An 18024-nucleotide genomic window follows, 5' to 3' on the forward strand; every position below is an offset into this window, starting at 1 on the left:
TTTAGATCCGATCAACTCTACCACAGTGCAGAGAGACTGTTCACATGGCGTGTAATTAGAGTATCTTAAGGCAGAGATAAGTTTATTAGCTTATGCGCTTTGAGATCGTTTTGAAGGTGTTCGAATAATCACCAAATTAGCAAATGGAAATACACACACGTATAAACACATAATTGAATTGCAAAACTTAAAACTTTCGGACAAATAAATTAATCTGTTTTGAGTTTTAAATATTTACTTTTTCATTTTCAGTTTACAAATACACCTTTTTTCCAATGACAAAACTTTCCCCTCAGTAGCGGATGATACTGCAGAGAAAATGTGGATAAAAACACATTCGAGTAGTTGAACTTCACTAAATTTACTATTTACACCATAGACTCCCCTCCTGGCATTTTTTCCTCCGAACAATGTATTGATACACTAATGTAGGCTTTCTTGCGGATTAAGCATGCTACTGTATGTCTATCACGTGACCACCTTCCCCACATACAGCCATTTATTTAAATGCATGTCATGCAGTAGAAGCAAATGTGTTTAAACGTCTGCCTATTAATGTCACGGAAATGAAAATATATGTTAGGCTATATGATCGTAGCCTATACAGAATTATCTCACAGCAGTAGCATTTAATAATCTGAGATGAAATTTTTCATAACCTTCAACTCATTTGGTGACAAGCTGTGACAAACGTTCTCTTCGACTTTGTTGGAGTACGCGCTGGATTACAGCTATGGTATTCTATGCATGGGTTGTATTTTATATTTTGTGTTCTTTAGAGTTAACATAAAATAATTAGACGCAACATCCAGATTAACACGCACTCAGGCTAATTAATATGATTCTGTTGTATTACATCGTTCCTCGGGGACTTTGATATCCTCTGGTCGAGCTACACTCTTCATAGGATCACCGACTGCATATTCAAAGAAAACGCGCAAACCTTCGTAGGGAGTGTCAATCCCTATTGAATATCCAGAATATAAATTATTGTGGCTGGAAGTACATGTTAATTTATTTCACATTGGATAGCCTACATCCGTCGAACAGCTCATCGTAAAAAATAAGCAGTGTAATAATGGGATTCAAATGGACCCATTCACCTTTGGTAGCCAACGTGTCTGCAATACAGAATGTCTGGAATGCAAAATACGTAATGTGGAAATCCATTGGTCTTTGATTGACGCAACGAGAATAAATCATTGTGCGCGTGCGAAAAGACTGCCAGTTCAACAGCTGCCCAGATTGGAGACCCTAGACTGCTCACTGATAATGGCTTGTGAACCTTCTCCACGCTGGAATCCTAACATACTTATTTTGGAATCGCGTGTGCTCCTCCTCCTTTGCCAGATGGGGCCAGATCAATTAGCAGACAAGACAAAATTAGCAACATACCATTTCGAAAATTACTTTAAAGTAGTAGGTTAGGGTTTTTATTTATTTTTTTGTAAAATAATAATAATAAAATAAAATTAGAGTGAAAAGTTCCATGCCTAAATGCTCTGTAGAGTAAGGAAATTAGACTACCAGACAAAGTGCGTTGCAAGTCCCGGGTCTTTTTTTATTTATAAACCAATAAATATCCATATATAAATTGCACTTGTGTGTAAACAAACTGTACATTGAAATAATTCAAGGGAAGCTGTCTGGGTTCGCCAGAAGCCTGGTTTTGGCATGAAGGGGAGAGGGAGGGGAAGGGGGTAACTTTGGGGGAAATTTTCGTTTAGAAACACTTCCTGTGGACAATGGAAGGGCCAGCCTCGTCGTATTCCTGCTTACTGATCCACATCTGCTGGAATGTGGACAGGGAGGCCAGGATGGAACCGCCAATCCAGACAGAGTACTTGCGCTCAGGGGGGGCGATGATCTAAAACGGTAAACTAGCGTTAGAATTCAATAACAGCTACTTCCGTAAACACATGTGCATTCTCTAATTCCGCAAAACGGAATATTTTAATATCGTGTTTGACGAGAAAAATGAAGAACGTTACCTTGATTTTCATGGTGCTGGGAGCCAGAGCGGTAATTTCCTTCTGCATGCGGTCAGCAATACCGGGGTACATGGTGGTACCACCAGACAAGACGTTATTAGCGTACAGATCCTTCCTGATGTCGATGTCACACTTCATGATGCTGTTGTAGGTGGTTTCGTGAATACCGGCAGACTCCATACCTGTGGCAAGGGACAGGAACGCAGGCTGTCAATTTGCACATCCCCCGCAGAAATACACACGTGATTTTCAACTGTTAGAACAGGTGGCCACGCTCGATGAGAGCTAACAGGTGCTGAAGTGGACAGCTCCTTAGCAGCTGAGTACACACCACCACAGCAGGCTCTGAGTCATGTACAATCCATTGAAACTTGATACATGCCCAAATGTGTTCTATTTCAGTAGACAGGTTTTTAGTAGGCCTATATCTAATGAATGCACGGAAATCTTAGCCTATTTTGCCATTGCGCACAACTGAAGACTAACGCATTTAATCGTGATTGTTGGCGATGCTCACCAATGAAAGACGGCTGGAAGAGGGTCTCGGGGCAACGGAAACGCTCGTTGCCAATGGTGATAACCTGGCCGTCGGGCAACTCGTAACTCTTCTCCAGGGAGGATGAGGAAGCAGCAGTGGCCATCTCATTCTCGAAGTCCAGGGCAACGTAGCAGAGCTTCTCCTTGATATCGCGTACGATCTCACGCTCAGCTGTTAGGATTGAACATATGAATAGATGTTTTTATAAAATAAAAATAAACGAACTTATTTCAATTTTTAATAGCATTTTTAAAGCCGTTAATTTTACGGATGAGCTCTTAAATTGTCCGGAAACCAACACCCACCATACCTGTGGTGACGAAAGAGTAGCCGCGCTCTGTCAGGATTTTCATAAGGTAGTCTGTCAGGTCACGACCAGCCAGGTCCAGACGCATGATGGCGTGGGGGAGAGCGTAACCCTCATAGATGGGAACGTTATGGGTCACACCATCACCGGAGTCCAGCACGATACCTAAATTATGGTATTGGATTAATTTAAGGCAATATTTCAAAGTTGAACAGGGCATACAATTACCGTTGCATCCCATGACAATCAACATTTAAATTTCACTTGCTAAGAATCATATAGTAGCTTCTCACCTGTGGTACGGCCAGAGGCGTACAGGGACAGAACTGCCTGGATAGCAACATACATGGCGGGGACATTGAAGGTCTCAAACATGATCTGAGTCATCTTTTCGCGGTTAGCCTTGGGATTGAGAGGGGCTTCTGTAAGCAGGGTTGGATGTTCCTCAGGGGCTACGCGAAGCTCATTGTAGAAGGTGTGGTGCCAGATCTTCTCCATGTCGTCCCAGTTGGTGATGATGCCGTGCTCAATGGGGTACTTAAGAGTCAGGATACCCCTCTTGCTCTGAGCCTCATCACCAACATAGGAGTCTTTCTGTCCCATTCCAACCATGACACCCTAGGAGACAAAAAGTAAAAAGCACTTTTTAGTATGTTTTTTTAATTTACATTTTTTTAAACTGTGTGATAATTGTTGGTTGCATACAATAAAACAATTGTGTTTTACTGTATATGAACAGTGAAGCATTATGTGCAAAAATAAACAATGTAGCTGCAGGACACTTCATTAGTTAAAAGTGTATTTTAACAGGAGTAAGAGGAAAATCTTCTGAACAGGTAAGGTACAGAACAGACCTGGGGCCCCAAGCATTCGGGGGCCTCCAGGGCTGGGTTTTAGGTAACACAATAACAGTGGAAGTAGGTCAGAAGGGGCCCATGCCATTTTTTTGCCGAGGGCCTCCCCCCTCAGTCTCTAGAACTGCCTCTGATTGGAGTGCACTGTGAGTACAGTCCATAGTATTATGCAGAACACATATGCTAGCCCCTCCACCATCTATCTGAAGTCTACCGAACTGTACCTGGTGACGTGGGCGACCGACGATGGATGGAAAGACAGCACGGGGTGCGTCATCTCCAGCGAACCCAGCCTTCACCAGACCAGAGCCATTGTCGCATACCAAAGCGGTGGTTTCCTCGTCGTCGCACATGGTGTCAGATGGAGATCTGATGAAGCAAAAATTGCAGGTATCACGTATAGCATTATTTAAACAGACACTTTCTGGATATAGACAGTCTTTAATTGCTTTAAACCATAAAAGGGTTCCCTTAAAGTGCTCCCTACTCACTGACAACATGGACAAGTAGGCTGCTATATGAAGATGTTACACAATTTACAGGTAAATGTTGATGTAGCAAACTTACAGACAGCACGCAGGAGTAATGTGATATAGTTAAAATGGTAAATTGCTGCCTTCTTGGAAAAAGGACTAAAGTGACTGTCACTACCAGGAAATTAAAATAAATTACAATAAAATTTTATCTTTGTATGAAATATTTTATATTACACAAAGGCCCTCCCAAGAAACAATAGCAGTCTGCTGCTTATTGCAGTATGAGTAATGGGTGGTTATTGTGTTATCAATTTTTCCTTCTTTACAGAATACCCAAAGTATTACAACTGAAATAAAATTATTTCCCAGAATCATAACTCTGTGAATCGATCAATGTGTGCAAGATCTATAATCTTGCCGTTGGCGTTTCCCTTTTCTCGTTTCCATTATTGTACTACATAATCCAATAAAAAGTAGAAATGATAATCAGGTATACCGCGATGCCTAAGACCTCCACTCTTCTCAATAAAATACATTATAGTGAAAGTAGTTGTATAAAATAATTCATCTTTGAAGGAGGTCCATTAAGAAGCGATGACTGTCTCATAACTGCAATGTAGGCTACAAATAGTCCATTGTGAATCTTGAAAGTCGCACGACTCCTTTCCTTGTGGTAGTATGGCAGCTTCTTAGTCTGAAAAATCAAACTTTGACATGTGTACTCACCAGATCAGCACCTGTAGCCGCGTCCTGAGTTAAAGGCTGAGGTAGTGGGCTGAGAGGAAACGTACATTTATACCCTGACAAGCGACAGTGTGGAAGGGAACGTCTCGGGGGTGATACAGACCGCTGTCTCCTTATTTGGTAGCTCTCGCGCCATTGAGAGACGCGAGGCCATTAATGGAATGGTGTGTAGAGGAGAGTCCAGCGCGAGGTTTACGAGAGAGCAGCCCATGTATGGCAGGGGCCCCCCACGAGCAGTCCGGGTGGTATAGAACAGCTTCTACGTGGGTACAAGAATAAATAAATTAGTAAAATAATACATAGATTTGACAGTGAAAAGGGTCTTGTGAAATGTGATGTTTAATTCGGCAAAAGCATACTTCAAGTCGGTACTGATATGTCCTATGATGGTGTGCATTTTGCACAAAGATGCTGATCTTCAAAGCAGCCTATTACCACGTTTCCTAGTTTACTAGCACTGACAGGTCTACGCAAATATTTGTGGCAGAACATAACTGGTGTTTTGCACAAATAATGATTGCAATATTGTTCTCTAGCAATAGGCTTTTACAACAGAACATTAATTTACAAGTTGTACATTGGATAGGAACATCAGGAAATAATTACAATGTAAGCTAAATAAGTGAAATTGATTTAGCTTAAGAGGTTTCCACATATGTGTTACGCACAGTTTCCTTATCTCTGAATGGTGCTTGCTTGATTCATTTTAATTGTTCATAGTTAATACTTGAAAAGGAGGGAGCACTGATAAAATTTGAAAGCGAAAGATAGCAATGGAATACCTCTTGTGTCCTGGTTATCACATGTTGAATAAGCGCAAGTCACTGTGTCCAGTTCAAACACTGGTACTTTCTAAAAACATGCAGACTTACTGTAGTACAGTTTTTATTAGTTTTTATGCTTTTTTTTTCAAAGAGTGAATAAACTATAGTGGTAAATTGATTAAATATGTTCGGAGCAATTTTTCATTGTTTTCATTGTGTCTATATCATATTCAAGTGATACTTTATCAATATTCATATACTCTTAGGCAGTAATGTCTATTATTTTTCATATCTCCAAAGCGCCTGAGATGACGCTTGCCACACTATGACATTCTTTAGGCTGTTCCAGACAAAAGTAGTTCATAACGAGATGGAGTGTTAAGCTTTGCCAAATGGAAATAACACGTGCGCATTACAGCTGGCTTCAGCAGCTGACCGTTACTCTGTAGACATTCAACTCCTGTCTGCCTCAAATGGTCTTTTATTATTCTTAGAGTAAAACAGTGAAATAATTTTTTTCTGCAGCGCGTTACGCGTTTCTGTTCAAATCTTATTTTCTAAGGTCTAATACAGCCGGTCATAACATTTCTGTCCTTGGTATAGTGAATCATCTCCGTTTGCTATCTTCCTATTTATAAGTTGTTTACATCATTTGGGATCATAAATCCAAGGAAAGTTGTAAATGTTCCTGACAGCTTATGCATTTAGAATAGGGGTGTCCAATCATGAAAAGGGCTGAGTTTTAAAATATTTTTATTTTATTTTTGCATTAACCCAGAACTACGACACCTGATTCAACTAGTTGACTAATAATAAGTCTTCAAACAAGACCTTGATAAGTAGAATAAGATGTCTAAATTCTGGGCTAAAACAAAAACCTGCACTGGCTCTTTGGATAAGATTAGACACCCCTGATTTACATGATGAATCCAATGAATTAATGTCAATGGATTGTACAGACAATGTTTCACTTTCAGATGAACCAGTAAGTTTGAAGCTCAGTAAATACATTTTACCGTTTTATAAACCATATTCGCGAGTTTCATTGATTTACGGTTTGTTGTTACGATTCTAAATAGGGTAAAGCAGTGCCTTTATGAAAACAAAGCCTTTATTGTAGATCCATTAGGATGTGTTTCTGAATACTGTTAAATTACTCATTTGTTTCTGTTATTTTATTAAATTTTCTTATTACGTCTTCTGGCAACTATTTGTTGTCAGAAGACGTAACTACGCTACTTGTGAGTTTCAGTCATTGCGGAAGTAACTGGTGGACAGTATAAGCAGCTATTTATTTGTTTGTGATAGCACGTCTGCCGTGTTGTGCATATGTTTTGCATTCCTGGGAGGTGAATGTGTTTGACTGGTATCTATAATTGGAAAGAGAAGCTAAGTCACTCATTGAGCTTGGCTTGGCTCAGAGAGAGTGCTACGTGTGAATCATTCAGTGGTGTGAAAGACTCCTCACTTTGCCAGGGCACAGAAAAAAAAACGGGAGCAGTTCAAAGAGTATCATGCTGTGATTTCCACATGAGGAATACCGTCGCAAGTCGGACAGAAATGACAGGATCTTTTTTTGGCAGGATCTACTTTCCGACTTACGGAATGACAAAAGGCATTGAGGACACAAACAGCTGTGAACTAGCTATGACAGACTTGGCATGAAATAAAATAAAATTTATCAGAATTTCATTAAAACGGGGAAACATCTACCACTTCTGGAAACTCGTTTAGACCAAGCATGTTTTTGGTTTAAGATTAAAATGATAAAACGAGAGCTATTCCTATTTCCTCTACAAAAATATTACACATTATTAAACACATGTGCTATGTGTGATGGAAATGCAAATTTCCTAATTTCAGTGCAGACAACAGAAGGCAAAAAATAGAAAAAGCTTGTATAGAATATATTTTCTCCTTTTCCACCCTGGAAGCCATATGGTACAGAACTGTATTTGCCTTCAATACTGTCTTTTCTTTTCTTTTAATATAAACTGAATGATGGAAAGATAATGAGGGTATGTACAGTCTAATCAGGAACAGGACTCGCTACTGAAACACTGTAATGGCAGAATTACCATAAATGTGCTTTAGCTTGAAGGCATCAAATCGGAAGGTGCTGTGGGCAATAACTGGGCCCAGTTGGCAGTGTTGTCGATAATTTCTCACCAACGGGACATGAATGGCCTCAAGTGCTCAGTCACTGAACACTATGCTGTACCTCTGATGATTTCATCCACACTTCACTGGCCTGTAATGTGCACCTCAGAAGCGATGAAAGCTTCTATGATCCAGAACAGGAGCACGTCAGAGGCCTGTAAAGATGAGGACCAATTACCAGAAGCTTACACCCAGCTTATGAACATGATCATTCATAACTCCCATGGAATCTCCAAATTATTCATGTGATATAAGTGCTTGGACTGCAAGAGATGATTTCATGTGCATTGCCCCAGTTTCATTGGGTGAAACTCTGTTTGCATGCTGCTGTAAGGATGGGCTCTCATTGTCCTGACTGCATGTAGGTCTTGTGTTATGATGCAACTGTAATGTACACTGAGAACGTGGCCGAGTTTGTTTTATTTGATTTTAGAGACTACTTAATAAAACTGGAGCAGCAGAGGACATTTCACTATTCAAAAATGCTTCAAATTGCTTCGCAAATCACCATTTTTTAAAGCACAATTAGAGTTTATAAAAAATGACTGGTATGCTAATGTCAACATTCTACATTATCTACAAGAATGGTAAGAATCAGCTTTTAAATTGAATATGCTTTTCTGGTACATCTCTATAAAATTGGTTCCTTCCTTTTACAGACTAAGCTGCGAATAATAATGTACATTTTACACAATAGTGCCTATAATAACCAATCAAATGGTAAAACCACAAATGGAGAATGGTACCTCTCATGCCTGTGGGTTTTCTCTTGAAAATACTTCAGACAGAGACTAACCTATCCTCTTTTTGAGCCAGCAGGACTGGAGTAGGTCCTCCGTGCCTGTAGGAGACTTGAATTAAAAAAGCCATGTGAGGTTAATTGGATCCTGGACTCCACACACTCTCTCTCAGGCCCCCCACCCCCACCCCCACCCTGCGTGGCAGCACAGTGAGGAGGGGCTCGCCTTTTTCCGAGCCCCAGTCCTGCGTCCAAATTAAATATTTACCACCAGTGCTGAATTTCAGCCTCCGTTGCATCGGTTTATCACTTTGCTTGGGCGTCTGTATTTGGTCCAATCCGGGGTGCTTTCCATTTGTTGCCAAGGATTCGGCAACAAAAAAAAAAATTTGAAAATGAAAAATGAAGTCAGGCTATATTGGCTTGTTGCCTTTGCCCTCAGGGTCTTAGAGAGCAGAGCTGGGTTTACAAAAAAGTAATCTAACTAGATCTCCTGTGGGAATCATATAAATATTGCATCTGAAGATTTGGGACAAAGCCCTATTATCAAACACACTTTGAACGCTCAAGACACAGCATTTCAACGCATGAGAGAATCATTGTCATTCTGTGTATCAATCAGTAGCAAGAGTAAGGGAAAATGAGGTTAAACAGTGCTTTGAAATTGAAATGAAATATTCATGAATCATATTTGAATAGTTTAATCTGCTAATGCATAGCTTCCTCAGTGACTGCCGAAACGAATGCCGCGTTTTGGGTAAATCCTACAGGGGATTTTAAAGTGCTTAAAACCAGGAATATTTTTGGGAAAAAGTGATAGGTAGTCTTTGTGTTCTTTTAGTCATGCCTCGCTGTTTTCAGTTACCCGACACAGATGTGACAACCCCCCCCGTGTTTAAATAAAAATGAAGCCACTAGACTACAGAGTCCACCGTATGTCTACAGTGGAACAGCTCTTAACATTTTCTGAAAGGCACCCTCATTATCATTTTCTATTTGAGGCACTAGAACGTTGCCTTTCACCTTCAGTGACCTTTTTAAGATCATGGCTCCAGCCTTCTTCTCTTTTATTACTCTGTAGGTAGCTGGGAGACGGCCTGCCCTGGTCCTTCCCCGGTGCCCAGGTAAGCCGTCGACAGCAGACGTCTGAAATCCCCTTCTCGTTATCCGTTACCTCTGAACCGCAAAGCGGCTTCGTGTCTTGAGGTGGCAGGCCTCTCTCTCCTCCAGGAATAAGCCGAGATGGAAGGCGGAAGCTGGCAAAGATGTTATGCGGCAGTTTTGGTGCTTTATTGTCATCTACAGCCGTTTTCTTTTGCAGGGTTTGGTTCGTGGTGTTCCTGATGCTGTGTTTTTCAGGGCTCGGTCAAGGTTCTGTGAGGCCACAGTGGCTAAGTGGGATTCTGTCTGGGTTCTAGGAAGGGGTAAGAACACACAATGCCTTCTGAAAGGTTTCTGATTGCCTAATGATTAATATAGATGCATGGTATTTAGTTTGCAGGCTTGCTTTCAGAGTAGTAACATTGATTTTATGTTCTTACTCTGTCATTATGTTAAAAAAATGACTCTAAGTACAGATTACCAATATCCCCCAAACACCTGTCAGTTGAAATAAATTTCGCAGTAGTTTCAGGTTCAAATCGCTCGAGCACCAGAAAAGCACAACTGGAACAGCTGCTTCCTAGTGCACGGATTAGAAGCAGCTGATGCAGTTTTTATTCATGGTTTTAAACCAGAAGTTTATACTCCTGCTCTGTTCATTGCAATTGGCCGACAATGTTTTAATACTCAAAAAGCGAAGGGTTTAAAAAAAAAAAAAGCACCTTTTAAAAAATACTGTACGCCATCCCTGAGCCTATGACCCTATGAAATTAATATTGTGAGAGACACATCTTTCACATGAAAGCGCACCTTCACCATGCTCATGCATCATCAACCATCTTACCTTACCTACCGGTATTCCACACAACTGTAAATCTGGTAGAAATAAGGCTGACACACAAAACAGCCACACGAGAGAGAGGACAAACAGTCGAAGTTCATCAGTTACAAACGCTTCTTTATTTTCGTTTTAACATTAACAATTTCTGAAACCTTTCCTCAACACTTCAGTCATAGCTATAGTAGGGTAACACCACTTACTTTCACCCAACAGTGTTTACTAACCTGCAGATTATATATAATTTGCGTGTTTCAGTAAGATGATCATATTCATGTACACCCTAAATAAATGTACAGCATATGAGACATTTGTTTTAAAGCCCTTTCAGCATAAAGTGCCATGTCTATTTTCTTTAGAAGTTGTACAACTTCTTGTTCTAACTAACAGATATCTTCACTACAGGTAAATAAACAATTTTCACTTAAAACAAAACAGCATGAGTACAAGAAATGTCATTCAAAGTTATAAAAAGCATGAATAATGTCGATATGCACCATTAATGTTGATAAGGGGTGTTCGCGTTTGGAGCAGTCTGTAGAGTTTCAGATGAACAATGAATGATCTCGGTACCTAAGAATGGACGTCAAAATGCGCAGAGTTCGTCTTCGCCGGCGTCTGCGCAGGGGAAAGGCGTTTCCATGGAGACGGGAGCCGGAGCGCGGCGCTCCCTCAGCACAGCGGCCTCCCGTGCCTCACGTTCAGGGCGCAGGTGCGCCCCAGGTTCGCCCCCTCCAGGAGGAGGTCGGTGAGGCGGTCCAGTCCCACGCAGGTGGTCAGGGGGGCGATGAATCCGTACAGCCCACCCAGAAATATGCTGAGGGGCCAGGCCAGGGCCAACAGGATGATGAGCCATACGATGGAGTAGAGGCAGGATCCACAGCTGGACATTCTGACCTTGGACGGGCAGACACACACAGGGAGAAAACCTGAGGAAGGGGATCAGAGCATTTACTTCAGTTTTGAGTTCAAGGAAAAAAAAAAAACAACAACACTGTATCCCTTTTATCTGTGAGTTTTAGTGCTTTGTTTTTATGCCAAGTATTGGGAAAATATTATTCATATGGATCTGCATTTGCATTTGGAACTGAAAAAATGTAGACTTGAAATGTATAGTTGCCAGAACTGGCTTTAGACTTTCACAGAATTATTTCACTGGAGCTAGAACTTGCTTGTTAAAGACTAAAAAGATCTACAACATAACATCAGATTTATTTGTTTAGGAAATATAGTCTATTTTAATATGGGTAACATAGAACACTCTGCATTTTCTCCAGATGGATCAGATTTCTCCCCATTGATGTTGCTGTCCTGTGATGTGTCCTCAAGGGATTTCTGTTAATGCCTTGCCGTATTTTCAAGTTCAATTTAGTCCTGGGTGCTCAGAAAAACTTTCTCTTTTTGTCTTCAGGCAGCTCGTGAGATTATTAAACCAGATCAATTCCTCAATAAAGAAGTGTCTCGGAGGAGAGCTGGATTTGCTTTGGGGGGGAAAAGCACAGCGTGCAGAAGAGGAGGCAGGGCAGACTGTCAGAACGTATAGAAACCTAATGATATAGCCAGAGAAAATTAAATAGTTTATATTTCCCCCATGATTGCAGATTATCAAACAGAACCAGCTATCATCCTGGCGTACCTGTCAGAAATAATAGTAGCAAGGGGAATGAGAAGTTTCGTGAACCCAAAAATGGATGATGCTGTCTCTTTACTAATGAACCACAAGTAGAGTACGAATCGAAATGTTTTCAGAGAGACAGCAATGCCTGGATTGCTTCAAACAAACGAGAGGTTGACAGCAGCTGTGCTTGCCACACATCATGGGGTTCTCTAAATTAAAATCCAAATGCCTGCAGTCGACTGGTTATTTGGACGAATTTATTGCGAATCCCTGGAGTGCAGTTTAAGTGAATTTTGTTATCAGTGGGAATCTTCTGTCTTTTCCCCTCAGTTGACACCTTTATTTACTCTGCGGAGAACCACTTTTCTCGGGGCATTTGCTTTTAATTCAGCTACACTTAACTAACGTAGCTGGGATTCATGACACAGCTGAGCTGTTCGCGGGAATGTGGTCTGAGGCTGATCTGACAGTACGGGCCATTGTTTAATCGGCCGCTACAAGTCAGTGCCAAGCTCTCCCTTTCCTGTTTTTCAGTCACTTCCTCTTACATCAGCTGGATCTATAAGCGCCATCACGCTGCTAATCTCGAGGTGATCTTGTGCTTCGGGGCAACTCCCACCAAAACAGAACACACATTCACAGCAATATCTCACAGATGCTATGCCCACCAGAGCACCAAAAATACAATTAATACATTTTTGAAAATGTCCCACATTCATGAAGAGTGGAGGAAGTTATTTAACAATCAGACCAGAACCAGGAAGAAAAACAAAACACAAACCAAATCAAAGCATAACAAAGTTTGTAACAGCTGCATGAGAGGCTAGGCTCCATTTAGACGTTCTGTTGACAAAACAACCCATTTAAGTCACCCATGAATACAGAAAAAAGCATCACTTTGAAGCTAAACACTGCCTGACTAACTCAAAGCTAAAGTTGAAGTTATACTTCAGTTCTTTGAGTAGAACAATGTTTATAACAGAGCAACCTGTGGAGGAAAAAATAAGAACAGTTCATTGCTAGTCATTAAAAAGCTTTAGCATGCTGAGGGGGAAAAAGTTCACCTTTAGTTAAATGTTGTTTCTGAGCGGTGTGTGTCAGAATCCGATCCGGCTGGATCCCCTCGTTCCTGTGCGAGTCTCACGTGTGTCTCAGTGAGTCCGTGACCACAGCCACTTCCTCTCTGGCACCACTGATTTACTGCAGCAGTGCAGTATGGGTGAAAAATGCCAGGGGGAGGTCTAAGCAAGGCGTCCCGTGGAAGCACGCACGCAACTATCAATTGAGCACTTGTTCAGTAATGAGTTCAGTGTTAAGCATCAGTGTAAGTAAGCATCCCTACATTTCTTCATATTTTTTTATGTATGTATGTATAGGTGACCATGGACACACAATCACATGCTAAACCTTTATTCCTTTTTTTTTGTTGCAATGTTAAGAAAAAATAATTTGCTCTTATTACTAGAATAGCGGAGGTATACCACTTTGCTCAAGTATGCCAGCAATAACCCCTCTGTCTGTCTCTGTTTATCTCTCTCTCTCTCGATATAAAGCACAGTAGATGTGCCTGACCAGTAGCTGAACTCTATCCTTACTGAGTACAAGACAACATACTGTAAAAATTCTCTATCTGCTGGGAAATGTACGGCAAATAACAGGTACCCATTAATGCGCATCCAGACAGCAAAAAATTAATTATTGAAGAAACACAGTGCATTCACCCATTACGGAGATTAAGCAGATTTTATGCATCTGAGTAAGGAAGCTAATACCATTTTGGAGAGTATCAATGTCTGATTGGCCAATAATATTGTGAGTTGCAGATTTAGGGATCAAAGTATTTTTCACATTTTCCATCGGAACCCTCTCAGTGCATTTTTAAAAACCTTCGACATTTGTGGGAAACCCCCACCTCTGTCAAGCCTGTGTTTAAACTATGGCTGTGATGCCATCATTGGCGAGTAAAGGGTACTTATGTCAGTGGTATGTAACGCTGCTGCGGCATGCCTGTAATGCTTGTGTGTGAAGTCTTATGAGCTCTGTATTGTATCCCACAGCATGCTTCATCTGCATCATAAAGCCTAAAATATGTCTTATGATCCCCATCTTACAGGCTATTGGCTGGCTTTTAGTGGGCTGACCACTACTGCTTTGCACTGACCATGCTTTGAAATTACTTGGCTAGCTAGCAGCAACAATTCTGGAAGTACCTTCCTATCATACAGACGGTCTGTTTTCTCAGTTTGGCCTCTGTCAGTCAATTGGCTTATCCTTGGTAAACTACATTCAGCCAATTTGATCAAAGTTCTGCTGACAGACACAGCTATCTGTAATCAAGAGCTTTGGAAAATGCACTTTTTACTGTATTATTATGGGGTGCTTGTCTGTGTCTGACAGCTAGACAGCATCTAAACCGACCACTGTACTGTCACGTTGAATTTTTCATTTTACCGTGATACAGCATTACACTGACACAAATAACTACATATTTCACTGCACACTGTCCTGAATATTTTTTTTTTGGGGGAGGTGGGGGTGATGTAATTATTGAATGGCCGTCCCCCCTCCAGCGCACTCAGGGCCGGTGGCTGACCTACAAACGTGGAGGCGGGGGCAGCTCGGAGTCCGCCGGGCCCGCGGGGGTCCCTGACCGCGTCGCCGGATCAAAGTCACGGAAGGCCGAGAGGGGACCTCTGCGTGTGCGAGCGCATGTCTGCACGGGTCATAAAAAGGTATTTATAGATGGCCCAAGGCCAGGGCCACGCCAGGCAGCCAGCGCTGCCCGCGCCTTTCATCGGCCATTTCCTAGATAATGCACAGACAGATGGTCACCTAGAGCACGGACACGGAGGAGAGACAGGGACTGAGAGCGCAGCACCGGCAGGTCATGAAAATGGCCTACGGGGTAAAGTGGTTTCGTCTGTCGCGTGCATTACAATAAAGCACCATGAGGCAGTATGTCGATGCAACAGCCAACGGCTGAACTCTTTTTAGAGGCAGAAATCAAAGACGATACTCCATACCCAGGAAGTATTTTTAACCTTTTACTTAAAAAAGTACACAAAAAGACATTCTCAGAATAAGAACTGAACATACTCATGGTTTCATTTTCGTAGGAAGCTGATCTCTTTCCAATAATTACCGCAGGGGGGAAAAAAAACACTCCTGAAAGAGCAGGGCTGCTCCATTAGGGCAGAGGGCAGGGGGAGGGGGAGGGGGAGGGGGGAAGGGGCGGGTCTGTATGGTTTGGGCAGTTCACTTCGCGTGTCAGAGTGGAGGGACGGGGTTTAGCAGCCTAAGGCCCCTCCTCCGCTCCACTGTCCTCACTGTCACTGTCTCTGCCGGGGTGCTCGGGCATGGTGGAGTGCTCCTGCTCCTCTTGCTGCTCCTCCTGCTGCTGCTGCTTCTCCTCTGTCGCCTCTTCAGCCTGCCCCTCAGAGCTCTTCTGGGGCTCCTGCTCCCCGCTGGGGGTCTGCTCCATCTGCTCAGGCTCCGGCTGCGTCTGCGCATCCTCGGCTGCACCGTCTGCAGCCTCCGCCGCTGTAGCCTCCACTTGGCTTGGAGGAGGGAGAAGCGCCTGCTGCTGCCACACACAGGGAGGGAGGAAGGGAGGAGGAAGAGGGAGAGAGAGAAAGCAGAAGAGGGAAAGAGTGAGGGAGGAACAGAAAGACAGAGAGAGAGTAAGGGAGAGGGAGAGAGAGGGAATGAGAGAGAGAGTTATGTTTCCAGTAGCTCGTTTAAAAAACAGCAAAGCTGAGTGACAGTAAGCGCTGGCTGGAATCTGCAGCAGTCAGACGCGGCTCTGCTCAGTCATTAAGAAGCGGGTGGAACGGCTTCCCTGCCCTGCTAACAGTGAGGAGTGACACTGCCGCACGCCACAGCTCTGGATTTGCAGCCAAGACCTTTTGACTGAGAAATGAGACCCAGTCAAGCAGAACAATTTCATTTACAATTTAATCAAGCCCCGTGCCGTCAATGTGCCACTGTGTATTCATTCATTCATTCACATCCCTGCTGCAAACGGAGATGTGGATGTGCATGCACACATGCGCGCACACACACACACACACACACACCAGTCTCTCAGTCGTTCGTTATCAGTGAATGGGAGTCACTGCTCTGCAAAGAGCCTATTTCTGGCCCGGAATTAAAGCCTAAAGACTGTAAAAACAAACCAAGTGCACTTTCACAGGTTAATAACTGAAGAATTCGGGCGGAGCTTGGAGGATTCTGTGAGCAGCTTACCTGTCTGTACTGCTGTGTGCTCTGGATCATGTGCATGTACATGTTGTACACCAGATTGGCCATCTCCGGCATGTTCTTGATCACCTGATTAGGGTGGGAGGAGCGGGTTTCCAACTAGAGACAGGTAAAAAATGAGAAATCCCATCAGGCCTTGCTCTGACCACTCCCCTCTCACCTGACCACACCTTTATCCACAGCAGCTTGTCTCTTAGGTAATGAGCTGTTGACAGATGTGAATTGACCACTAATCTTCATCTGACAAACTTAACATTAATTTGCTATATGGTCTTTGTGAAATACTGTGCCAAAAGAGGATGGTTTGTTTCCAAAATTTTGATTACCAGCCCCTTAAATTTGGCATGGTTCTCTTAATTGGGCATAATTAATTGCTAAAATAGTTGTTCTGGGCACCAGTGAACACCAAATGACCGTTCTTCAATGAAGCCAGATAGCTTTCTCCATTAATTGCCTTAAACGGGCTCAAATGAACAGAGCTAACTTGCAGGCACACATTCATCATAAATGTCAGAGATAAAAGCTGATTCTTGCTAAGTGCTGTAAAACCCAGTCAGGTATTCAAATCCAATTAAGTGAGCTTAGATCTGACGGGAGAAGCAGCACACGGTCCAGTGCACTTGGACCGGGTTCGAGAGAGAGGCGGAGGCATGGGGTCTTTATCCAGATTCACAGCAGAAGGAGATAGGAAGCGAGACATCTTGTTCATGCCGGCTGCTTTAAGGCTCTCCGAACAGAAGCAGTGGGGAGCTCACAGTGCCCCAGGTCTCTGGTGTTTTAGGCCAGGGGAGGCACAGTACCAGCATGCCCTGTTTTACAGAGTCACAGCCAAGATGAGCCCGACCCGTCCTCCTCCTGCTGCTGTGGGTACTGACACTGCAGAAATGACTGCCCTGCTCCGTCAGAGGGAAAACAAACCCGGGCCACACTTATATTCACACGTCTCTCCCTGCGTGAGCCAGACTCTTCGCTTTGGGACTTCACACACGTTGAGTGGAGGAGAGGAGAGAAGCTGTGGTCAGACTTCCTCATTCAGTCACAAGGCTGCTCGCTGAAGGGGATCAGACAGCAGCCATATGACACCAGCTCCCCTTTGCCCTTTCACCTTCGACCCTCACCAGCCTGCCACAGACCATTTTCTTCACAGGTCTTGTGACAGCAAGCATTTTCACAATGAAGGTTCATCTTTTCACCTATATAAACATAATAAATACCGTCGTGCATCCTACTGAGAACGGAGCTCAGCGATGTGAACGGCAGCTGCGGGTTCGAGTCTCACCGGTCGTCCGGGGCTGTAGTACTCGTCCGGCCGTATGTGCAGCTGCAGGGGCCGGGCGGTCAGCTGGGCAAAGGCTGGGGTGAGCTCGAAGCAGTTCTGGAACAGCGACACGCGCGCGAAGATGTACAGGCCCAGCCGGGCCCTCGACATGGCCACCACCAGCCTCCGAACGTCCCTGCGGGGGGGGGGGGGGAGCGCGGGAGGGAGGGGTGCGGAAAGGTGAGGGTGAAAGGGAAAGAGGAAAAGGAGAACGGGGGAGAAAGGAATCAGGACATTTCTCCCTTCATCCTCGGGAATTAAAGGATTAGCGGTGAGTTTTCCCGCAGTCAGGAATACTGTGCATTTCCCATTTATA

At 43.2% G+C, this 18024-nt stretch overlaps 2 protein-coding genes across 5 annotated transcripts in view; both read right to left on the reverse strand.

Moving 5' to 3' along the window:
• Window positions 1-1536: 1536 nt before the first annotated feature.
• On the reverse strand, window positions 1537-5028 carry LOC135247736 (actin, alpha cardiac muscle 1). The gene is made up of 7 exons (XM_064321528.1): window positions 4893-5028; window positions 3915-4059; window positions 3130-3454; window positions 2840-3001; window positions 2509-2700; window positions 1992-2173; window positions 1537-1867 (listed from the first exon to the last, which is right to left on the reverse strand). Exons 2-7 carry the CDS (start codon window positions 4041-4043, stop codon window positions 1724-1726), a joined length of 1134 nt encoding a protein of 377 aa, XP_064177598.1. The 5' UTR covers window positions 4044-4059; window positions 4893-5028; the 3' UTR covers window positions 1537-1723.
• A 5583-nt stretch (window positions 5029-10611) lies between these two features.
• The window catches only part of aqr (aquarius intron-binding spliceosomal factor), a 53132-nt gene continuing 45719 nt past the window's right edge, over window positions 10612-18024 (reverse strand). For 2 of the 4 annotated variants that reach the window (XM_064321565.1, XM_064321556.1), the window contains exons 34-37: window positions 17670-17844; window positions 16376-16489; window positions 13195-15713; window positions 10612-11441 (exon numbers count right to left, since the gene is read on the reverse strand). In XM_064321565.1, coding sequence (XP_064177635.1) covers window positions 15426-15713; window positions 16376-16489; window positions 17670-17844 — 577 coding nt within the window. In that variant the 3' untranslated portion in view covers window positions 10612-11441; window positions 13195-15425. The remainder of the gene's footprint in view (window positions 11442-13194; window positions 15714-16375; window positions 16490-17669; window positions 17845-18024) is intronic. The other 2 variants (XM_064321583.1, XM_064321574.1) reach the window with 2 other exon arrangements.

The sequence above is a fragment of the Anguilla rostrata genome, chromosome 1 (genome assembly GCF_018555375.3).
Source record: "Anguilla rostrata isolate EN2019 chromosome 1, ASM1855537v3, whole genome shotgun sequence".
Lineage (NCBI taxonomy): Eukaryota > Metazoa > Chordata > Actinopteri > Anguilliformes > Anguillidae > Anguilla > Anguilla rostrata.

Bases quoted from the DNA above. Each gene is read 5' to 3' on its own strand.
- LOC135247736 (XM_064321528.1), bottom strand. From the start codon at position 4,043: ATGTGCGACGACGAGGAAACCACCGCTTTGGTATGCGACAATGGCTCT. The intron at 2,701-2,839 runs GTATGGTGGGTG...CAATCCTAACAG, and splicing joins CTACTCTTTCGTCACCACAG to CTGAGCGTGAGATCGTACGC. The intron at 2,174-2,508 runs GTGAGCATCGCC...CCCTTGCCACAG, and splicing joins CTTCCAGCCGTCTTTCATTG to GTATGGAGTCTGCCGGTATT.